Raw genomic sequence first — 19,843 nt, forward strand, 5'->3', positions numbered from 1 at the left:
TATGTGCCATCCATGCGCGTCCATCCACACCTATCATGTTATTTATTAATGCTTTTCGACATAAAATTTTTACACAGACGTTGAAAAAAGTGTTGACATAAAATATAAACTAAAAATGAATAAAATTATTATTCACCAGATCTACCTTTTATAGTAATTTTTAATATTTATTTAATTGATTTTTAATGCTTGTAGCGATGTTGACGAGTTGTCCATGTTTGTAAATTTTTCTATAAAACTTTCTATATTATACAGCCATTGAAAAGTGTTTCTTAAATTGTCTATTTAAAAAACTGAAATGTCAAAATTGTTTACAAATGGCGACTGTCAAGATTTTGATTAGTGACCACTATGTATTAGATGCGTTCGAATAAGCTTTCATCTAATATCAATTTCATAAATTCATGGAAATATGTTTGATGACTATGAAAGCGAGGTTTGCGGATTCAGTTCTAGTTGGCGGACTGAAAAGTAAGTTTTTCAATATTTAATTATTCAATAATCTAATATTTGACTCTGGGTAAAATAGTACATCAGTCTATTGTACGACAACATCTTCTTGGCTACGATTCTAGGCGCTGTTGTCTACTAAATGGGAGGAGCATGTTAGTTTATAATGGAATTGCGGGTAAAAATGGGCGGAGCATGTTAGGTCACAGTTTTAACACGTAGCCAAAAAGATGTCTTACTATATATAATAATAATATATTGACGACTCGTTTATAAATAAACATAATATTAACGTTCGTTAATGATTATACATTTTCATTTATTTTACAGAACTACTGCAGAAGGAGGATGCCAGACTACAGAGTATTCAACTAATGAAACAGGGACAGTGACAGCAGAATCACACAATGCTCAGGTGAACTGAGTTAATGACAGTGGCGAAGACTCCATACTAGGCGATTATTTAAAGCCTACCTTCTTAAGAAAAATATTTTTAAATTTTATATTGACATATTAAATAATACTAGCTGAGCCAGCTGGCGGTCGCCAGTCTGTCTCGCTAGGTCTTGCAGACGGGTTGGCGGTGTTGGATTTTAATATAATTGTGAAGTATGCATAGATGGCGCCATATTTTTCCCTTCGGGATGGGCTACCACTGACATTTTAATTTTAATACAATATATGTGTAAGTATGTGCAGTTAAATATGATAAATAATTATACATCTCAATCATTCGAATATAAAGCAATATATTATGTGATTATCATAAATAGCGATCCAATATAACGTGATAATAATCTCATTCGGGTCCCATTGAGATAATAGAAGAAGGTTAGCAGTGTTAGCATTATGTTGTTTCATTGTCTATAAAAAATAAATGCTTGCAGCCTTACTGCCGTATTCATATACATTTGAACTGCGTTCAACGTAGTAAGCCGTTTATCGGCCGATTAAGGAAACTAAAAAAAATGCATACGTCACGAGATGCGCACAGGAATGCGCACCAAACTTAAAATGGCGGCGATCTGCGCGAGCTGTCAGTGTCACTTTAATACACAATGACTTCATCACAACAAGCGTTTAAGCGTTTAGTAGGAGGCTTGAAACCTTCGTAGGTTTTATAAATTATTGCGAAAATGTGTGTGAAACAGAAAAGAGGAGACGCTTGGGACTGCAAAAAAGCCCTATCCTAGCCCAGGCGGCACGTTTTCACGGGTTGCTGAACGCATTTGTTATCCGCTAATTAATATCAATGTTTCCCTATCGGCACAGCTAACTAATAGTTCCTTTTCATCTTGCGTGAAGTTAACTGCCCGTCGTCGTTGTGCCACAATAGGATTCATGATGATGCTAAAAAATGAAAATGAAAATGATGCTAAGCTTGTAAAAATGGTTGAGATCGTGGGTCAATGGAGGTGTTTGTAAATATTGACAATGATCCGTGAAACTGTATTGCCATATTATGGAAATATTTACTGGGTATACTTTGATCATTTCGTGCATTATGAAGTATAAAATAAATATGATTTTATAACAAATAAATTATTTAAAGTTCATGATAATTATTTATTTATAATTATTAAATTTATATGGTACCGTTTGCACATTTTTACACCGATTCACAATTTCAAAATTTTAAATTAATTTTCGGGAAATTTAAATTTAAAATTAGGTAACATTATCCATGGCATGACGCGTATTACGTCGGCGACGTGACGTCACTATCCGTCAGATACATTTAGGTTTATGCATGCAAATTTGCAGTAAATAGCTTGAATGCAGTTTGCTGTTATATGCATACGCCTGTTAGAATAATATTTAAAAAATCAAAAATTGAATTAAAAATTAACCTTAAACAATATAGTTTCCCGGTGCGGGACATTCATATCGAGACAAATGTTGATAAATAATGAAGCAATACATATTATATCTGATAATAATAGGAATTTATAAGACCTAAAGATGTGGAATCAGCTTAAAGAGGCCTTCATCCAGCAGTGGATTGATACAGGTTGATGACGATAATGTCGATATAAATGGGTAGGTATATAAAATCACAAATTTAAAAAAATATAGCAGTTTATATGACCAAGAAGAGTAGAATTAGGTTGGGATAACCTTCATCCATCAGTGGATTAATCTTGGTTGATGACGATAATGATGATATTATGAATGGGTAAACATAATATCAGCAATTTTGATAAATATAGCAATTCATATGACCGACAGAAATTCAAACAATTTAGAGAGGCCTTCATCCACCGGTGGATTGATTCAGGCTCATAATGATAATGGAAATATAAATAGATATAATATAATATCACCGATTTTGATAAATACAGCAATTCAAATGACAGAAAAGAGTAGAATCAGGCATGGGAGGCCTTTATCAAGCAGTAGATGGGTTCAGGTCAATGATGATAAGGGCGATAGAAATAGGTATAATATAGTAGTAGAATCAGGTTACGGAACCCTTCATCCAGCAGTGGATTGATCCTGGTTGATGATGATGACGATATGAATATGTAAATAAATATAATATCACCGATTTTGATAAATACAGAAATTCATGTGACAGAAAGGAGTAGAATCAGGCTATCGAGGTCTTTATTAAGCAGTGGATTGGTTCAGGTCGATGATGACGATAATGATAATGATGATAATGACGATATGAATATGTAGATAAATATAATATCACCGATTTTGATAAATACAACAATTCATATGAATGAAAGGAGTAGAATCAGGCTAGGGAGGTCTTTATTAAGCAGTGGATTGGTTCAGGTCGATGATGATGATGATGATGATGACGATATGAATATGTAAATAAATATAATATCACCGATTTTGATAAATACAGCAATTCATATGAAAGAAAGGAGTAGAATCAGGCTAGGGAGGTCTTTATTAAGCAGTGGATTGGTTCAGGTCGATGATGATGATGACGATATGAATATGTAAATAAATATAATATCACCGATTTTGATAAATACAGCAATTCATATGACAGAAAGGAGTAGAATCAGGCTATCGAGGTCTTTATTAAGCAGTGGATTGGTTCAGGTCGATGATGACGATGATGATAATGATGATAATGACGATATGAATATGTTAAATAAATATAATATCACCGATTTTGATAAATACAACAATTCATATGAAAGAAAGGAGTAGAATCAGGCTAGGGAGGTCTTTATTAAGCAGTGGATTGGTTCAGGTCGATGATGATGATGATGATGACGATATGAATATGTAAATAAATATAATATCACCGATTTTGATAACTACAGAAATTCATATGACAGAAAGGAGTAGAATCAGGCTAGGAAGGTCTTTATTAAGCAGTGGATTAATCCTATTTGATGATGATGATGATATGAATATGTAGATAAATATAATATCACCGATTTTTATAAATACAGGGATTCATATGACAGAACGTAGTAAAATCTTGCTAGGGAGGTCTTTATTAAGCAGTTTATTGGTTCAGGTCGATGTGATGATGATGATGATGATGACGATATGAATATGTAGATAAATATAATATCACCGATTTTGATAAATACAGAAATTCATATGACAAAAAGGAGTAGAATCAGTATATGGAGGTCTTTATTAAGCAGTGGATTGATCCTGGTTGATGATGATGATGATGATGATGACAATATGAATATGTAGATAAATATAAAATCACCGATTTTGATAAATACAGCAATACATATGACAGAAAGGAGTAGATTCGGGCTAGGTAGGCCATTATCCAGCAGTGGATTGGTTCAAGTCGATGATGATAAGATGGATAGATATATGTATAATATCACAAATTCGTTAAACCAATAGTAGTAGAATCAGGTTGCGGAACTCTTCATCCAGCAGTGGATTGATCCTGGTTGATGATGATGATTATGATGACGATATGAATATGTAGATAAATAACATTAGAAATTCAATACTGTCAATGGTTTGAAAATCAACGCGAGATGAGTAACTATGTTAAATTAATGAATTAATTTAATTTTCATCACAGATTCAAACCGATCCAGTGGGCCTTAAATTATTAGCAAGACCATCAACACCTCCCGGCTTGGCACAATGGCTTCAGGGTATAGCGCCCATGGTGATGGCTGAGTTACAAAGCAATGAAACAAGCAACGCTTTCAAAGGGTAGGTTTTATATATCCCGTAAAATGTCTTGAATCTTACTCTAAAGAAGAAAATTTTCAATTGACAACTCAAAAAAACTTTTAATCGGCCATTTGAACATAAAAAAGGACCTTTAAGTTGTCTTCAAAAATTGGGTACGCTATATATTATTGACTGCCAGTGGCGGGTGGTGGTTTATAAAATTCTTTGGATTGTGAGTGCATTAAAAAACATACTGCATTTAAAGTAAAAATCTATTCCAAGTTGTTTTTCGAATATGCCAATTTGCCTTGCTTTATCACTGGGCTATACAATAACATAATATCATTTAAACAAATAAAATATGATCTGTAAGATAAATTATTGATAAAATCATCATTGTGCTAGAACTCATGGGCATACTCACTCAGACAATTATTTCTATGCTTAAAAATATGATACGAGGGTAGTCCCACAAATTAAAAATATTTTTTTTTGTCTAAAATGTACCTACTGTATATTATAATAAATTCAATAAATTCTCAATAGAAATTAATGATAACCAAAATCTATGTAGAAGGAGTATTGTACAATTTTCTATAATGACATTTGAATGCATTTACCGTACAAATGAAGCATAGTTAAGTTGTTAACACAGCTAAGTTGGTATTTCTGATTTCCTAACTCAAGTGATGGCTGTTGGTTCTTGATATTCATTGTTTTTACAGTGTTTGTTTACTTGCATGTAATAATAAACGCTCTACAGTATTTTCAACTATATAATAATGCCGAAATGTGTTATCGGCTAGCAAATTGGCAAATAACTCTCATAGTAGTAGAGTGAAGCTCTTTCATGTCTTTAGGCTCCATCAATGTATATAGAAAGTTTTCTTTCAAATAATTTAATATATATTCATTCATCATTCATCATTATTATTAATAATATATTTGATGACGCTGTCCTATTCGACAACTCAATCGAGGGCATTCAAGAGACAATCGACAGGTTGCATTACAACTCCTCTCGCGTTGGTTTGAAAATCAACGCGAAGAAAACCAACGTCCTGTGTAATAGCACCTGTCCTGATCCAGATTTCCCTCTGATTAGCGACGGACAAAACATCGACAGCGTCGACAGCTTCAAGTACCTGGGGGTACACATCACGGGAGATGGCATTTTGCAGAAAGAGCTCACTATCCGAATGGGAATGGCTGGAGCAACATTCAACTCGATGCGGAATGTCTGGGACTCACGATTGTACTCGGTCAAAACCAAATGCCGCCTATTCGACGCTTGCATTCTGACGGTGCTGCTTTACGGTAGCGAATCATGGCACCTTACGAAGGCTCAGAGCAACCGTATACTGAGCTTGGAAAACAGATGTTTGCGACGAATACCGGGTGTGCGGTAGTATGACTTTAGGAGCAACGAGGAGATAAAGTGAAGAGGCGACGTTGGACCTGGCTCGGCCACGTGCTGCGGATGCCAGAAGAGAACTTCAACCTGGCTTGCCTGTTCTTCAAGCCGACCGGATTCCGGCGTCCTGGAAGGCCGCTAAATACAATCTACAGAGTGTATACGGCGGAGCTACGGGATGCTGGTTTGACCTGGAACGAAGCAAGAAAACTGGCGAGCGACAGGGATTCTTGGAGGCGCCGCGTGGTGTCCATATGCTCCAGCTAAGGGGCGGATATGGCCAAAGAAGAAGAAGAAGAAGATTTTAATATAAACTCATAAGTAATTAAATAAAAAAATATTTTTTTAAACATGTTCAGACGCACACATTTTTTACACTGGAACAAGTATATGATAAATTAATAATATATATAATATACACCCACGATGGCCGCGCGGCCTAAGCGTCGGCCTATGGCGTTGTGGGTCCCAGGTTCGAATCCTGGGTCCGGCAAGTACATATATTGTCTTTCAATTATGGAGTATGGACCTAATAGGTTGAGCAAGTGGTTGACGTCCATTTCTCATAAAAACAAAATCTGTTAATACAAACCTCCACTCTGTGGGATCGATCGAGGATGATCGGACATGGTCGAAAAAAAAAATATATAGTTAAATGAGTGCTCTTATTGAGATGATTTTTTCTATGCCTCACGATATTACTATGCCAGTATCTGACAGGCCGCAGATTTTTAAGGACACACGTTGAATATAGAACAAAGCTCTTATTACAATTGCTGTAATACCGATAATTTGTGGGTTAGTATGTAATACATAATTATTCAAAGAAATGTCACTTTAATTTTTGTTGTTTAATTTAATTTTTTAATTTTTAATTGTTTAATTTTTTAGATTGTCCAAATCAATTGACAGTGGCTTGTAATTTGAGTTTAAATTCAGACGAGATAACTGGCATAACAATCAAAATATGCCTGACTTCTAGTTAACTGTGCCAAAGCGAATTAGTTTGCGAATATGGCCGCGCGTACAGTGCCGGCCATACAAAAAATGCGAACTTATTCGCCTGTCTTTGAAGACAGAATGCCAGTCTTAGGCATTTGTTTTGAATAATTTAAAATTCGGAAGAATACTGGTCCAATAATGAGATATTTAGCATATTACCCTGTTTACACGTGCATAGATTTACTGTGCACAGAAAGAAAATGTATGGGGAAACATGTATTATCCTGCAGTTGGCAACATTGCGTGCATAAATCAAACAAGATTGGAAGCTTTCAAATTGTGATGATTTTTTCCGCGCAAGTAAGCAATAGAACGATAGAACGCAATAGAACGATATTGGCGAACGTGTTGGTAAAAAAACAAACTACTCATTTTGAGCTCTGATTTTCAATACGACCTGTCAGATAGTAGTATAAAATGACAACCTCGCATCTCGCTTACTCTATTGGAAAGACAGTCAGCACTTTTACGTGTTAACAGTTATTGTCATGATAGTTTAAAATAAGCACGATTGCCGACAGTAATTTCATGAACGTGTACGGTACTATTAGATTGGTATGATTTGAAACTTTCAATACATTTAAAAAACAAAAAATTATAAGTTTAAGTTTTGCTAAAATTTCGTGGCCTCTCACTTGCCGCCAAACAAAACCTTCTGGCACAGATGCTGCGATAAATGGGTAAGGTCATTAATGAGTAATGTATGTTTATTAGGAATACCAATATCATGCATTGAGCAATGTTTTTTTTTTTTTAATTTGTAAGGAGTGCTGTGCGTTTGTATGGTATTAGAGCACCCTCCATAGCCGACTACATAATAAATGGTGATTTTCATATTTCAGATATGACCCGTATGCTGACGAAAATGACAGAGATGTAAAAGCAATAATTCTGCAGAGTTTTCATGCTGGTAGTCAACCAAAGGATGCTGTAACTCCATCTCAACAACGTACTTCTGAAAAAGTAATACAAACGGCTTTATTCTCATTTTACGATGGTCTACATATTCTTCTTATCCTGTGTTCATCACATTGTTTTTGGGTTGCAGGTGCCCATTTCTTCACTATCTTGGAGCTCAGCTGGAAATACTCTGGCCGTTGCCAGTGGATTTCTATACCATGATGTTTGGTGCCAACACGATGGGAATCTCAGCGTATATATCAGAAAGTAATTATGCATTATTTGTTGGGCTTTTAATCTGTTCTATTGAGATCTTTAATAATTGAAAAAAATATATATTATGTATATGAATGGCAAATATTGTGGTGATTTTCAAATATTGATGTTTTTCGCTCTTGGCAATAAGGTTTCGATCTGAATAAATGAAAATATGAGGTGAATTATATTGTTGATCAATTATGGTGACTTTGATTCATAATTATTGAACTTATATTATTTAAATGATGTCAGAATCATTTTGTTATTTTTTCAGAGGGCGAATTGATGATCTCAAACTCTCCGGTGAATTGAAACATTCTTCATGTGTATCGTCCGTAGCTTTTCATCCTACTGAACCTGCACTGCTGGCCTCAGGAACGGTTGCCGGTAAGCTAATGATGCGTTTTATGTTAAAATTGTTAGTGTAAGTGTCAATATGAATGGCTACTTGGCGGATATGAGACGAGTAATTTTTACATAATATGCATATTTGAATTGTAACATCTGAAAATATTATATTAATATAAATTGGATATAAAAACAATCAACTAATGCCCTCCCTGCACACAGACATTCGAGAAGACTCCAACATAATATGAACAAAATGGCTTTCCCGATCGCACACACAGATACAATTTATTCCATAATAAATACACATAATATATCATCAAAGAACTAGCAGTCCCCGCTTTATCAATAACATCCCAGTATAGTCGTGTAAATAAGGGTATTTAATATACAGTCGAACTTGGTTATTACGATCACGGAAATAGCGAGATCTCGGATGTAATGAGGAAACATTCGTTGACGTTTTAGTTTATGATTTTCTCCATACATTTATTCACTTTTATAACAAGCTACATCTTGAGTATACCGAGCAAAACTGTTAATTAGTCAATTGTTTAAAAACAACACTATCGACCCTAAGCAATAAAATCCGACCGGGCAGGTAACTATACCAATGCCGCCGGAATTGACACTAGTTAAGTGTCTAATTACCTAATTGGTGTTTTCGCCGACTACATTGAAAAAGTATCCACCCATATGGTTGAAATTGCATGTAAAAAATCCAAGCTTTGTGAAGTCAGTAGGTACCTACCAGCGCCGGCGGCTTAGCACTTCATTACAATAAACAACTTCTATTGTAGTTTATGAATGCCATGCTTGTTTCAGGGATTTTTACAATGGTTTTCAGATTTTTTATGTTCTATGGTTAATAGAACGTGGCGCGAAAATCTTTATATAACGAGTAATGTTTATAACGAGCAAATTCAGTCAGTCCCATCTTCCTCGTAATAACCAAGTTCGACTGTATTTCCCTGACAGAGTGCGATGGTGGCAACTTTTTCAAATGATAATATTGAATCAATTCTGCATGCATCAGTGCATCAAGTTACATGTGTTTGTGAATGTTATCTAAATTGAACAAATATGAATAATTTGGAACAACCTTGGAAACATAACTCACAATATGTAAAAAATTTGAACCGAATGGGACATTTGTTTGTGTGTGCGGTGGTCTTAAGAGTGCTTTGTGTAAAATTTAAATTAAAATTCAATATGTAGATGTCATCAAACTGAAATGCAAGTCAAACTCTGCCACAATAATAATCATATTAATTTTTATATATTTAGGCATGGTGTCTGTCTGGAATCTTCAGCACTACACCGGAGAAGATTCCCATTCCCAGTCGCTATTGGGATGTGATTCATCGGCACATTCTTCGAGGAAGATCTCCGGACTTCTGTGGATGACTGCTGAACAAATATTCAAATACCTATCACGGACTTCAAGAATCCAAGCCTCTGATCAGGTATTGAAGTCTAGAAGAAGTTTATTGGATTGTAAGGGAATGTTTGTCTATCATTTTTCAGTGTTTGCCCATATCAGCGATACACAACTTTCTTACCAATAGCATCAATTTATTAATTTTCTAATTGTTCCCGGACTTTTTATAATACAAACAGGTTCATCAGATGTCTGGATTTTGGTGTGAATGGCCCAATTTAAAAACTGTAATCGCAAGTGTTGATTTATGCCTGTACTTCTCGATTTGCACAGAATTTTTTAAAATACAAATGGATGCACTTTTTCATATTCTTAGTCGTTAATGATATATGGATGAAATTTTTTAAATTGTCCACCATTTTACAAGACGGCGGCCATAGCGCAGTATGTAATACTAGGCACTAGCACTATGCATATTCTAACCATCCCATTTTGAGGAATTACTTCCAGGTCATTGATTATTTTCATTTATCATTAAAAAATCTGTTAATACAATGTTCACTCTGTGGAGGTCCATACTTTGATCTTCTAATGCTCAAATTACATTGGCAGACTGTGTCTGGCCCGATCGTCTTCCACGATTGCCAAAATCTATTATCTATAGTTTTCCAGGATCGTGACGATCATGAGCAAATTGGAACCAATCCTATTTCCGTCTGCCACGATTCAAGATGATTCAAGCTAAGATTGCCGAGAACGTATGAAAATATCCGAATATTTATGGTTAGGTTTGACAGCTGAGTTTTGATGTAAAATTGCGAGGGATAACCGTTCACTGTAGCCACCAATCTAACGAAGAAATAGTTTTCGGTCATCCTATATTTTTAATAATAGCAACACTATATTTATTTTAAACCTATTAAAAGCAAGGACCAACGCAATCGAATCGTTGCATGTAATTACTTATAGTGTAAAGACGTTGGTCACGACGGTCAGCGTAGATTGTTGGATCTGGTTGGATCTGCGTGTCTGCCAATGTAATTAAGCCTTTACGATCGAACACTGTTAAAAGAAAAGTTGGTAGTTGCAATAAATGGCATGGCAGATTAAGTACTTTTGTACACTTGTCCCGTAAGCACACATATTTGAATAAATTGTAACAAAATTTTTCTTTGTTTCAGGTATTAGTTACGAGTGGATCTACAATCATTACTTGGCTCATCAATATTACAGCTTCCACTATGGTCCAACAAAATTGGTAACTTCTGATTTATTCACAAATTGCTTACGGTGAAACCGCAAAAATGAATTCAAAATATTTTTTTAATTTCATTTCCAGTTATGAATTATATGGTTCGTCGATTGGACGAGCTGCACCGTCACCGGAAATTACGTGTGTTGATTTTATTCGATACTGGAATTCCGAAAAGGGACCAGCCACGGAGGATCTTGTTACGTCTAAAAACAGGTTTTTGTGAATACATATATCATTATTTATGTAACAACAATATCATATTATTATGTTTTAATCTAACACATTCATCTCGATTTACGCAGTAAATAATATATTCCATGGAAAATCGCATATATGAAAATCACCTAAAAAAATATGCAGTATTTTCAGCACAGGATAAGTGCCGGGATCAAAAATAAAACTACATAGTTAATAAAATTAGGGTAGAATAAAGATGTTAAAGAGTACAATTTTTCTTACACACGGAATCTAAATATATTGACAGTGAAGCTAAAAAAAGATATTATCTGCAATTCATTTCACATTGCGGATTTACTTGTAGAAAACAATTACTGCCCGAATCGTGGGGTTGCTGCCAAAATTTGGCAAGTCGATAATTTGTTTATTTCAAGTTAACAACATATTATGTGTCTCCATATAAATGTGTATGCTAGAAAAAAATTCAAAGCCATCCAATGTATAGAACATGCACATAAATCAAAAAGAAATTAACATTATGCCTGATTTTATAGGGCTTGTACAAATCATACCACTCAGCATTAAATGAGTGACACACTTAAATATGTATGTTTTCTTGTCAAAACAAAACAATAGAGGGATAATGATCGTCAGCATTTCCTCAATCATAACTAGATCAGTATGACTCGTCAATTGTGACAGTATCTCTTGTAATATATGGAGAGGATTTGTATAAATTTGAGGGACAATGCATGAATCTTCACTCACGCACCGAGTCCGTCATGTGACGTTCTACTATTGTCACGAGTCCTTCACTCGATGTAGTCAACCGTCATTCCACCCGAGTCCAGTCTCTCAGTTCATTAATATAATAAAACTCTTGATCACATCGATCTCACCAGTACATCATTACCCGCGATTATAATCTCACGCTGTCATCTTTATCATCGTATTTATTTTATTCTTGTACGGACAAATAAACGCCATCCTCGAAACGTACAAGCGACCACGACTTTATCTTCACACACCTCATCATCGCCAAAGGCATGTCAAACTTTCAAATTGCAATTGCTCGATAACATGATTACGAAACTCACTAATTTTTGGCAGCAACCCCACATGATGTCAAAAACCATGAGAATTATACAACAATTTTAGATTCACTCAACTAATCAATTCCATATTTGAGGCGCTGATTATTAAATGAAAAGTTATTTCGATACCATTATTGTTTGCTAAGGGGGTCCTAGCAACTAAATTATTAATAATATATATGTGCGTTACTATGGAAATCAATATGGAATGACATTTCATTATTCAGTATTTCTATCAAGTACAATTTTTTTTGATCGTTTAAGCTAGTCAAGTCAAGTTTATATGATTCAACAGGAAATTTAAAAACGTATATAAAAAGTTCTTTTTATCTTGTAATTATTATTCTTAATATTGGATTATGTCCCATGGACACGGTATATAAAATCTTGTTATTATTTTCATAGTGACAAATTTGATTTAAAATTTAATTTGTTAATTTTTGACAATAGTAACAACATTTTGTAAACCCACCCTGGCATGTAGGGCCAAGGATGTTAGTATGTACCTACGTAAATTTAATTTGAATGTTTTGGTGTAGCCTGTGAACTAGTGAGTTAAATGTGAACTCGCATGTGCTCATGTGATAACGGTCTGTTTCTGCCTTATGAAGTGCGAATAAAAAAACGCATGTGTGTAACCAATCATATCCATTAATTCATGTCTTTAGTAATATATTATAATAGTCTATTTTGTCTCTAGAGAAATGACAGATGATCTATTTGCCGTCGGCTGTATAACAGGAGAAATAATTGTCTGTAGAATGACAACAGCAAAACCCATCGCAAGTAAGTAAAAGACCTATAAACATCTCACTAAGTACATATTTTGCACCTACAGTGGCATAATTGGTAGGCTCTTGTCTCTAAAGCTGTGGTCATAGGTTTGAACCACGTGATATGCAAAAAATACATTTTTTTTCAATCCGTGATTGATCCAGTGTAATGAGCTAATGACTTGGGCGATTGGCTAATCACCATTATTTGTAAAAAAAAGTCTTTAATATAACGTTTAGTCTTTGGAGGCCCATATAGTCAACTTAGGAGTGAAAATAGTAATCCACAACGCCGGATTTACCCTCAATGATATGTACATCAGTAGATCTATTCCAATGACATAACATCCAATAACACTATTTTGTTATATTCCTGAGATCCGAGATAACACCAATGCATTGCGGATGTATTATGTGTGCAAAACAGTTATCTAAAAGGAAAATCTTTATGTTGGTAACCGTGTTTTGCCCAATGTCAAAAATGGTTTTGTTTGTTTAGTGCAATGACATGGTTGCGCAGTGTGCTATCGCTAATATCACGTTATCTAATTAATACACCCAGCGGAACTCCCGTTAAAAGTGTTATACATATTATAATATTTTACTAAACATGTAGCATTTTTATCACAATTTGCATGAGTTAAATGTTATGTTGGAATAGAAGTGCTGGGACCCAAAAAATGCATGTAAATGTGTTTAATTAAAATAAAACATTTTTTTTATAATACTCTGCAATTTATTTGAAAAATCCCTTAAAAACTAAATTTAACATTTCTGACTCTATAGACTTTAAGTGAACATGCACAAGCAAATGAGGCGTATAATAACAAAAACCAATAAGTCCACATGTTATGGTCAATAATCTGAGAAAAAATACATCCATATTTTATCTGAAATTTCACACAATATGTAATGGTCTATAACTTCTAAAATACCCCAAAATCACATGAAAAAAATGTTTGAAACGATTTACACAAAAACGTAATTTCCCATTATGTATAAACATACTACATAAGGGTGAAGTTCGATAGTTTTGACAGAAAATATGACGTAGTTAGAGTGACGCCGAGCGAAAGATTACGTTGCAATAGGCTTCATGTAAGAGCAGTCGGAGATAATAACGGTAACATTTTTAAAAATTTATCCTATGTAATTCGTGTGCAGTAGAAAAAATCGCAATCTGATCAAATCTATAATATTGTTTTTGTTATTAGACACCTCAATTGATTTCTTTTCCAGGCCCCGGGGCTCCTGACCATCTGGGGGCCCTAGTTTATAACTCCTTTAGTCCTATGGTAAATTCTGACTTGTTTTTTTCAACATTATTTTTATCTATTATATTTTTTTGTACATAGCATCCTCAAATACTGACCCTTGCGTTGGCAACTTGGAGCCTCATATGGCGTCAGTTTTGTGCATCGCATTTAGCAGCCTTCATAGTAGAGTTCTATTGACACTTGCAGCTGATCAGCAGATACGACTGTATGATATATTACAGGTATGTACCTACCTACCGATAGTATTAAATTATAATTTGGAGCAAGACATCATATTTTTTTAATTTTTGGTTCGTTGATATTTTATGATTGTATTTTAACATCTAAAAAATTAAAAACTTTCCCATACAATCACAAAATATGTCTTTGGTTTTGGTATTATTTTTACCCTACAGTGGTAGCGATGGGTGGAGTTGGGCTGTTAAGGATTCAACATAATTTTGAATTTCAATTTATTTATTTTTAACATATTGTGGACATTACAAATTATAAGTTTAAGACGTTCACAACATGACATTTAGAAACAAAGAAATATAAAATAGTATTACATAAAAAAAGAGATAGATAGTATGTTATTAAACAGTGGAAATATGTACATACAAAAAATATTAATTAGATAGGTACAAGGAAGTACACCGGATGAGTTAAGCAGACCCTATTTTAAGAATTTATAAAACAACGTCCACCTATACTCATCCTCATGTAGATGGAATATATCAACACCCGAAGTAATTTCGTTGAACATAGTTATCGCCCTGCCCTCCCAATTGGCATTACCAGTGGCAGGTTGGTTCTGCACCTTGGGAGAATAAACAACTGATGTTCTCTATTTCTAAGATAGTTATCAGGGACACACAGGTCAACACTGCCCAGAATGGCAGAGTTCTCATTTATACCTCGAATAAGTCGAAAAAAATACGTAGTTAAATAAAGATTTCTTTTAAATTGCAGACTGCAGTATGTAAGCATGCCTAAATGTGAGGCCTCAGTGCCAGTGTTCAGCGCAGCGTTTTGCGCAACTCAAACGTATAACCGTATAAATGTATAACCAAAAAAAGACATTGTCTACGAATATTTTCACACACGGTTATACGTTTGAGTTGCGCAAAACGCTCAACGCTGCGCCGAACGCTGCCACTCAGGACGTACACTAAGAGAAAGTCAGTTGGATAAAGCCACGGATAGTATCCGTACAACCTCAAATAAAGGAGTCTCAAGAATTTCTTCTGAACCCTTTCCATCATAAGGCCATACTTCAACTATATTATAAATAGTGCACACTAAACTTTGTCAGTAAAACATATTTGTTTTCATTGAACTAAGGATACAATTTGCAGGTGGTACTCGTTAGTTTTTTAAATTCAATTAAACCCTGCCTGAACCAAACCATAGTAGTTTAGGTATGCTATGGGCTGACAAAAATAGTGCACACTTTTTCAGTCATACTGATTTGTTTTCGTTGATTTAAGAATACATATTATTACAGTGTTAGTTAGTTTTTTTAAAATTCATTTAAAGCTCTGACTAACCAAACCATAATCGATAAAAAATATTCTTCTATCTATAAAATATGATGTATGATTTAATTTCATACATTAAGATCTCTATAGAAGAAGGTTTTTCCACTTTGGATATATTATGTAACACTATTGTTTTCAGGGTGTTGATTGAAAAAAACTGCGATAAAAATGGTTGTTTTCATTGTGTATTTTTAGGATGAACCACTCAGAGTAATATTCCCCGAGCATCAACTTTCCCGGGTGCAATGGGTTCCTGGTAATGAATTGCTCATACTTGGTGCTGCAGCTGAAAGATCTGAAAAGAACTTATCGTCATCACTTAAGGTTTTTTTATTACAAAGTCTACATAATATTATAATTGTGACAGTTTAAAAAAACTATTATTTTCAGCATCCTGTTGTCAGGGCTACTTTGCAAAGATCACCGTGTTGTTACAATAAATTAATATTATATGTACTAGTCATGGCCAATCTTTAGTATACGAGACATGTTGGTCCTATTTTTTAACTGTCGAAATAAAAATGCATATGTATATCATATTCATCATCATCATCAGCATGAATCTATCCACTGCTGGATGAAGGCCTCTTCAAGCTGCTTCCACTCCTCTCGGTCCTGTGCGTTGCGTTGCCACGTACTTCCGCAGAACTTTATCATTTCATCGATCTAGCGGCCTCTAGGTCTACCTTGCGGACGTTTTGTACCTCTTGGATACCACTGGATGACTAAATTCGTCCAACGATTGTCTCTTCTTCTAGCTATTGTCCAGCCCATCTCCATTTGAGGCTTTTAATAAACTCTTATCACATCGCAAACCGTTGTCTGCATCCTTATCCACTCATTCCTCTTTTTCTCCTTTCGCGTTATGCCCAGCATGCACCTCTTCATACCGCGTTGTGCTATCATATTATATTATAGTACAAATCGAGAATATTTTGAAAACTATTACATAAATTTGGAAATATAATAGTTTCACAGCAGTGAATTGACAGCAGAAATAGAACCAATGAGTTTTGGTGAAAAAATTTGTGCTCGACTTTTAAACGAGATGTGCAGATTTTGCTCGCCGACACAATTAACATTGTTAATAACCCATTATTTTTTTTTATAGGTATTGAGTATTGCCAGTCGCGAAGAAGTTCCAATCGAAGGCTTAGACGTAATACATACACCACTTCCGTCAGAGGCCTCAAATCTGAGTCCTTGCGGTATAACTTCCATGTGTTTCGATACGAAAAGGTAACAGATTTCTATTATTATTGTTCCTTTGGTAGGTACTAATTCAACCCCTTCCAAAATCAATCCAGCGCATCTATTCTATACACAAGACAGCTATCGGCTATCGAGGGTAGTTTTTCATATTTTTGTATTGAAGTATTATAATTTTTACATTTAGTTGTAATTTTCACAATAAGTGCTCTCTTGGCTGTGCTAACTTTTAGAGCGAGATAGAAAGTTTTGACTGGTTAGACGGCTAACTTATTGTAACAATTATAATACCTCAATACAAACATATGATAAACTACCCTCGATAACCGCCGGCAGCGGCCGATAGCAGTCTTGTGTATAGAATAGATGCGCTGAAATGGCATCATGTACTAAAAAATCATAAGACTAACGTGTAGCTCAAGTTCTATGTAACTGACATACTGAACAATAATAATTGGGATGGGGTATTTTATTCTGAGAAAATTAAAGAATTTGTGCAAAATTGTGATAGTATTTTGGTAACCAAAATTATGGATGGAGACCATTACAACAAAAATTATGGTCTCCATCTCAAAGAATGTGTCAAACCAGATGACATTGGAAAAATGAAAGTAGGCAGTAACGTGTTACAAAAACATTATATTGTAATAATTGTAATTTTTCTAATAAAAATAATGGTTACTTAAATTGTACGTATTACATTTCACCGTAGCACAACTCGCCGTGAGCTTTCTTATCGGAAAGAGATGAAAAAAATACACGTTGTTCGTGGAGCATTGCAGACAATAGTGTTCCAATTTTATTTAATCCTAACCTAAACTAACAAATAATCCAGTTTATCGGCTATTTTCAATTTATTTTGCCGCTGACTTCCTGTAAGTGTTCCGACAAGAACCGTGTTTTATTTAGACATGAATTTTATCTCAGTGCTACACGACCCAAAGAGGTTGGACGGTCTTTAATATACGACCATATATTTCCGATAGAGTATTTCACGGTGAAGTGTGATACGGCGAACTGCATACGTACAAATTTCGAGACACGAAAAAAAATATGTTATCAACATTGATTTAGCTTTTTTGTTATTCATTTAAGTAACTAACTAAAATACCTGAACACATCTACACTGCTTAAAAAGGCATTTCTGTACATACATTTACCATAGACTAATTAATTTGACATAACAATGTTATACCTTAATTGTTTTTTAATATACAGTCGAACTCGGTTATTACGATCTCGGATGTAATGAGGAAACATTAGTGGACATTTTAGTTTACGATTTTCTTTATACATTTATTCACTGTTATAACGAGCAACTTATCGGATATACCGAGCAAAAATATCTACAAAAATTTTCTTAAAACTGTTAAATGTCGATCGTTTAAAAATATTTCAACCCTAAGCAATGAAATCCGACTGGACAGGGTGCCGCCGGGGTCAAATTACGTTTATGACATTAGTTAAGTGTCTAAGTAATCTACCTAATTGGTGTTTTCGCCGACAAGATTGAAAAAGTATCCACGCATATGGTTGAAATTTCATGTAAAAAATCCAAGGTTTGTGAAGTCAGTAGGTACCTACCAGCGTTCATTACAATAAACAACTTCTTTTGTAGTTTATGAATGCCATGTTTGTTTCGAGGATTTTTTCGATGGTTTTCAGATTTTTTATTTTCGACTTTTTGTGTTATGTGACTGCTCATTTAAAAATACATATTCTCTGATATAACGAGTAATGCTTATAACGAGCAAATTCAGTCGGTCCCACTTCCTCGTAATAACCAACTGTAATATTATGTAAAGATTGCTGATTTTTTCTATTTTTTGCAGCTTGAGTAAAATTGCCATCGGAGATATGCAAGGAAACGTGAGGATTTGGAATATTCCCTTCCAAAATATCGTCATTCCAGATCAACTATTTACCACGGATAATAATGCCTTATCTAATATTCTGTACTCAACAACTACACAACAACTCCTTTGATCAATTAAAATTGAACCAATAATTTAACATAAAACTTTTTTTTCCCGTTTTCCTCCATCATGTAATGACTATATCAGGCCATCACAGCTGAGCTGATGCTAAAGGTCAGGTAGTAACAAATCGTCCTTTGGACTCCTGAGGGATAAGTCATGGGGTCGCAGAAGAGGGGTGGAATATTTTTGTTGGGGGGCGGGTATGTCAGGATGGACCATGGCCCCCACAAAGGGGGGGCTGACAGGGCTCTAGCGCGAGTCTCGATCAGATAAGTGAGATAAACACGCATCACAGATTTGCTCTAATAGTAAAAAAAGTCACCTGCGGCGGCGCTATTTTTCTTCAATAATATTATTATTTAAAATTATGACGTGGTTGTACGATACAATTTTTAATTGTGTATCGATACTCGACATCTCCATTATTCAAATGGATGTATTAAAATATACAACAAAAATATACACATTAATTTTTCCACGTACACCATTTCGAAAACCCTACTGTAAGTGTAGAGTGTCACATTCCCTTTATCCTTCGTGATAGGCAGGGGGCCCGCCAAAGATCCTAGCCTGGGGGCCCACTTCAGTATGTGACACTGATAAATTGATCGATTGACATTACAATGATGGAATAATATATTTTGTTTGCACAATGCATAATATATGCAGGTAGAAGTATTA

The 19,843-nt window shown here is 34.7% G+C and overlaps 1 protein-coding gene across 1 annotated transcript; it reads left to right on the forward strand.

Moving 5' to 3' along the window:
- Nucleotides 1–326: 326 nt before the first annotated feature.
- On the forward strand, nt 327–19,199 carry LOC147066807 (cytoplasmic dynein 2 intermediate chain 2-like). Its single transcript, XM_085954824.1, has 14 exons — nt 327–471; nt 781–865; nt 4,478–4,614; nt 7,834–7,954; nt 8,040–8,158; nt 8,424–8,536; nt 9,785–9,963; nt 11,060–11,136; nt 11,218–11,346; nt 13,105–13,190; nt 14,533–14,675; nt 16,170–16,298; nt 17,086–17,213; nt 19,016–19,199. Exons 1-14 carry the CDS (start codon nt 413–415, stop codon nt 19,167–19,169), a joined length of 1,659 nt encoding a protein of 552 aa, XP_085810950.1. The 5' UTR covers nt 327–412; the 3' UTR covers nt 19,170–19,199.
- The last annotated feature ends 644 nt before the right edge of the window (nt 19,200–19,843 follow it).

Source organism: Rhyacophila brunnea, unplaced genomic scaffold (genome assembly GCF_057557595.1).
Source record: "Rhyacophila brunnea isolate RB1 unplaced genomic scaffold, BYU_Rbru_1.0 scaffold_4, whole genome shotgun sequence".
NCBI classification, from domain to species: Eukaryota; Metazoa; Arthropoda; class Insecta; order Trichoptera; family Rhyacophilidae; genus Rhyacophila; species Rhyacophila brunnea.

Coding starts and splice junctions, on each gene's coding strand:
- LOC147066807 (XM_085954824.1), top strand. CDS start 413: ATGTTTGATGACTATGAAAGCGAGGTTTGCGGATTCAGTTCTAGTTGG. Junction 11,137..11,217: donor ACTATGGTCCAACAAAATTG/GTAACTTCTGAT, acceptor TTTCATTTCCAG/TTATGAATTATATGGTTCGT. Junction 16,299..17,085: donor ACTTATCGTCATCACTTAAG/GTTTTTTTATTA, acceptor TTTTTTTTATAG/GTATTGAGTATTGCCAGTCG.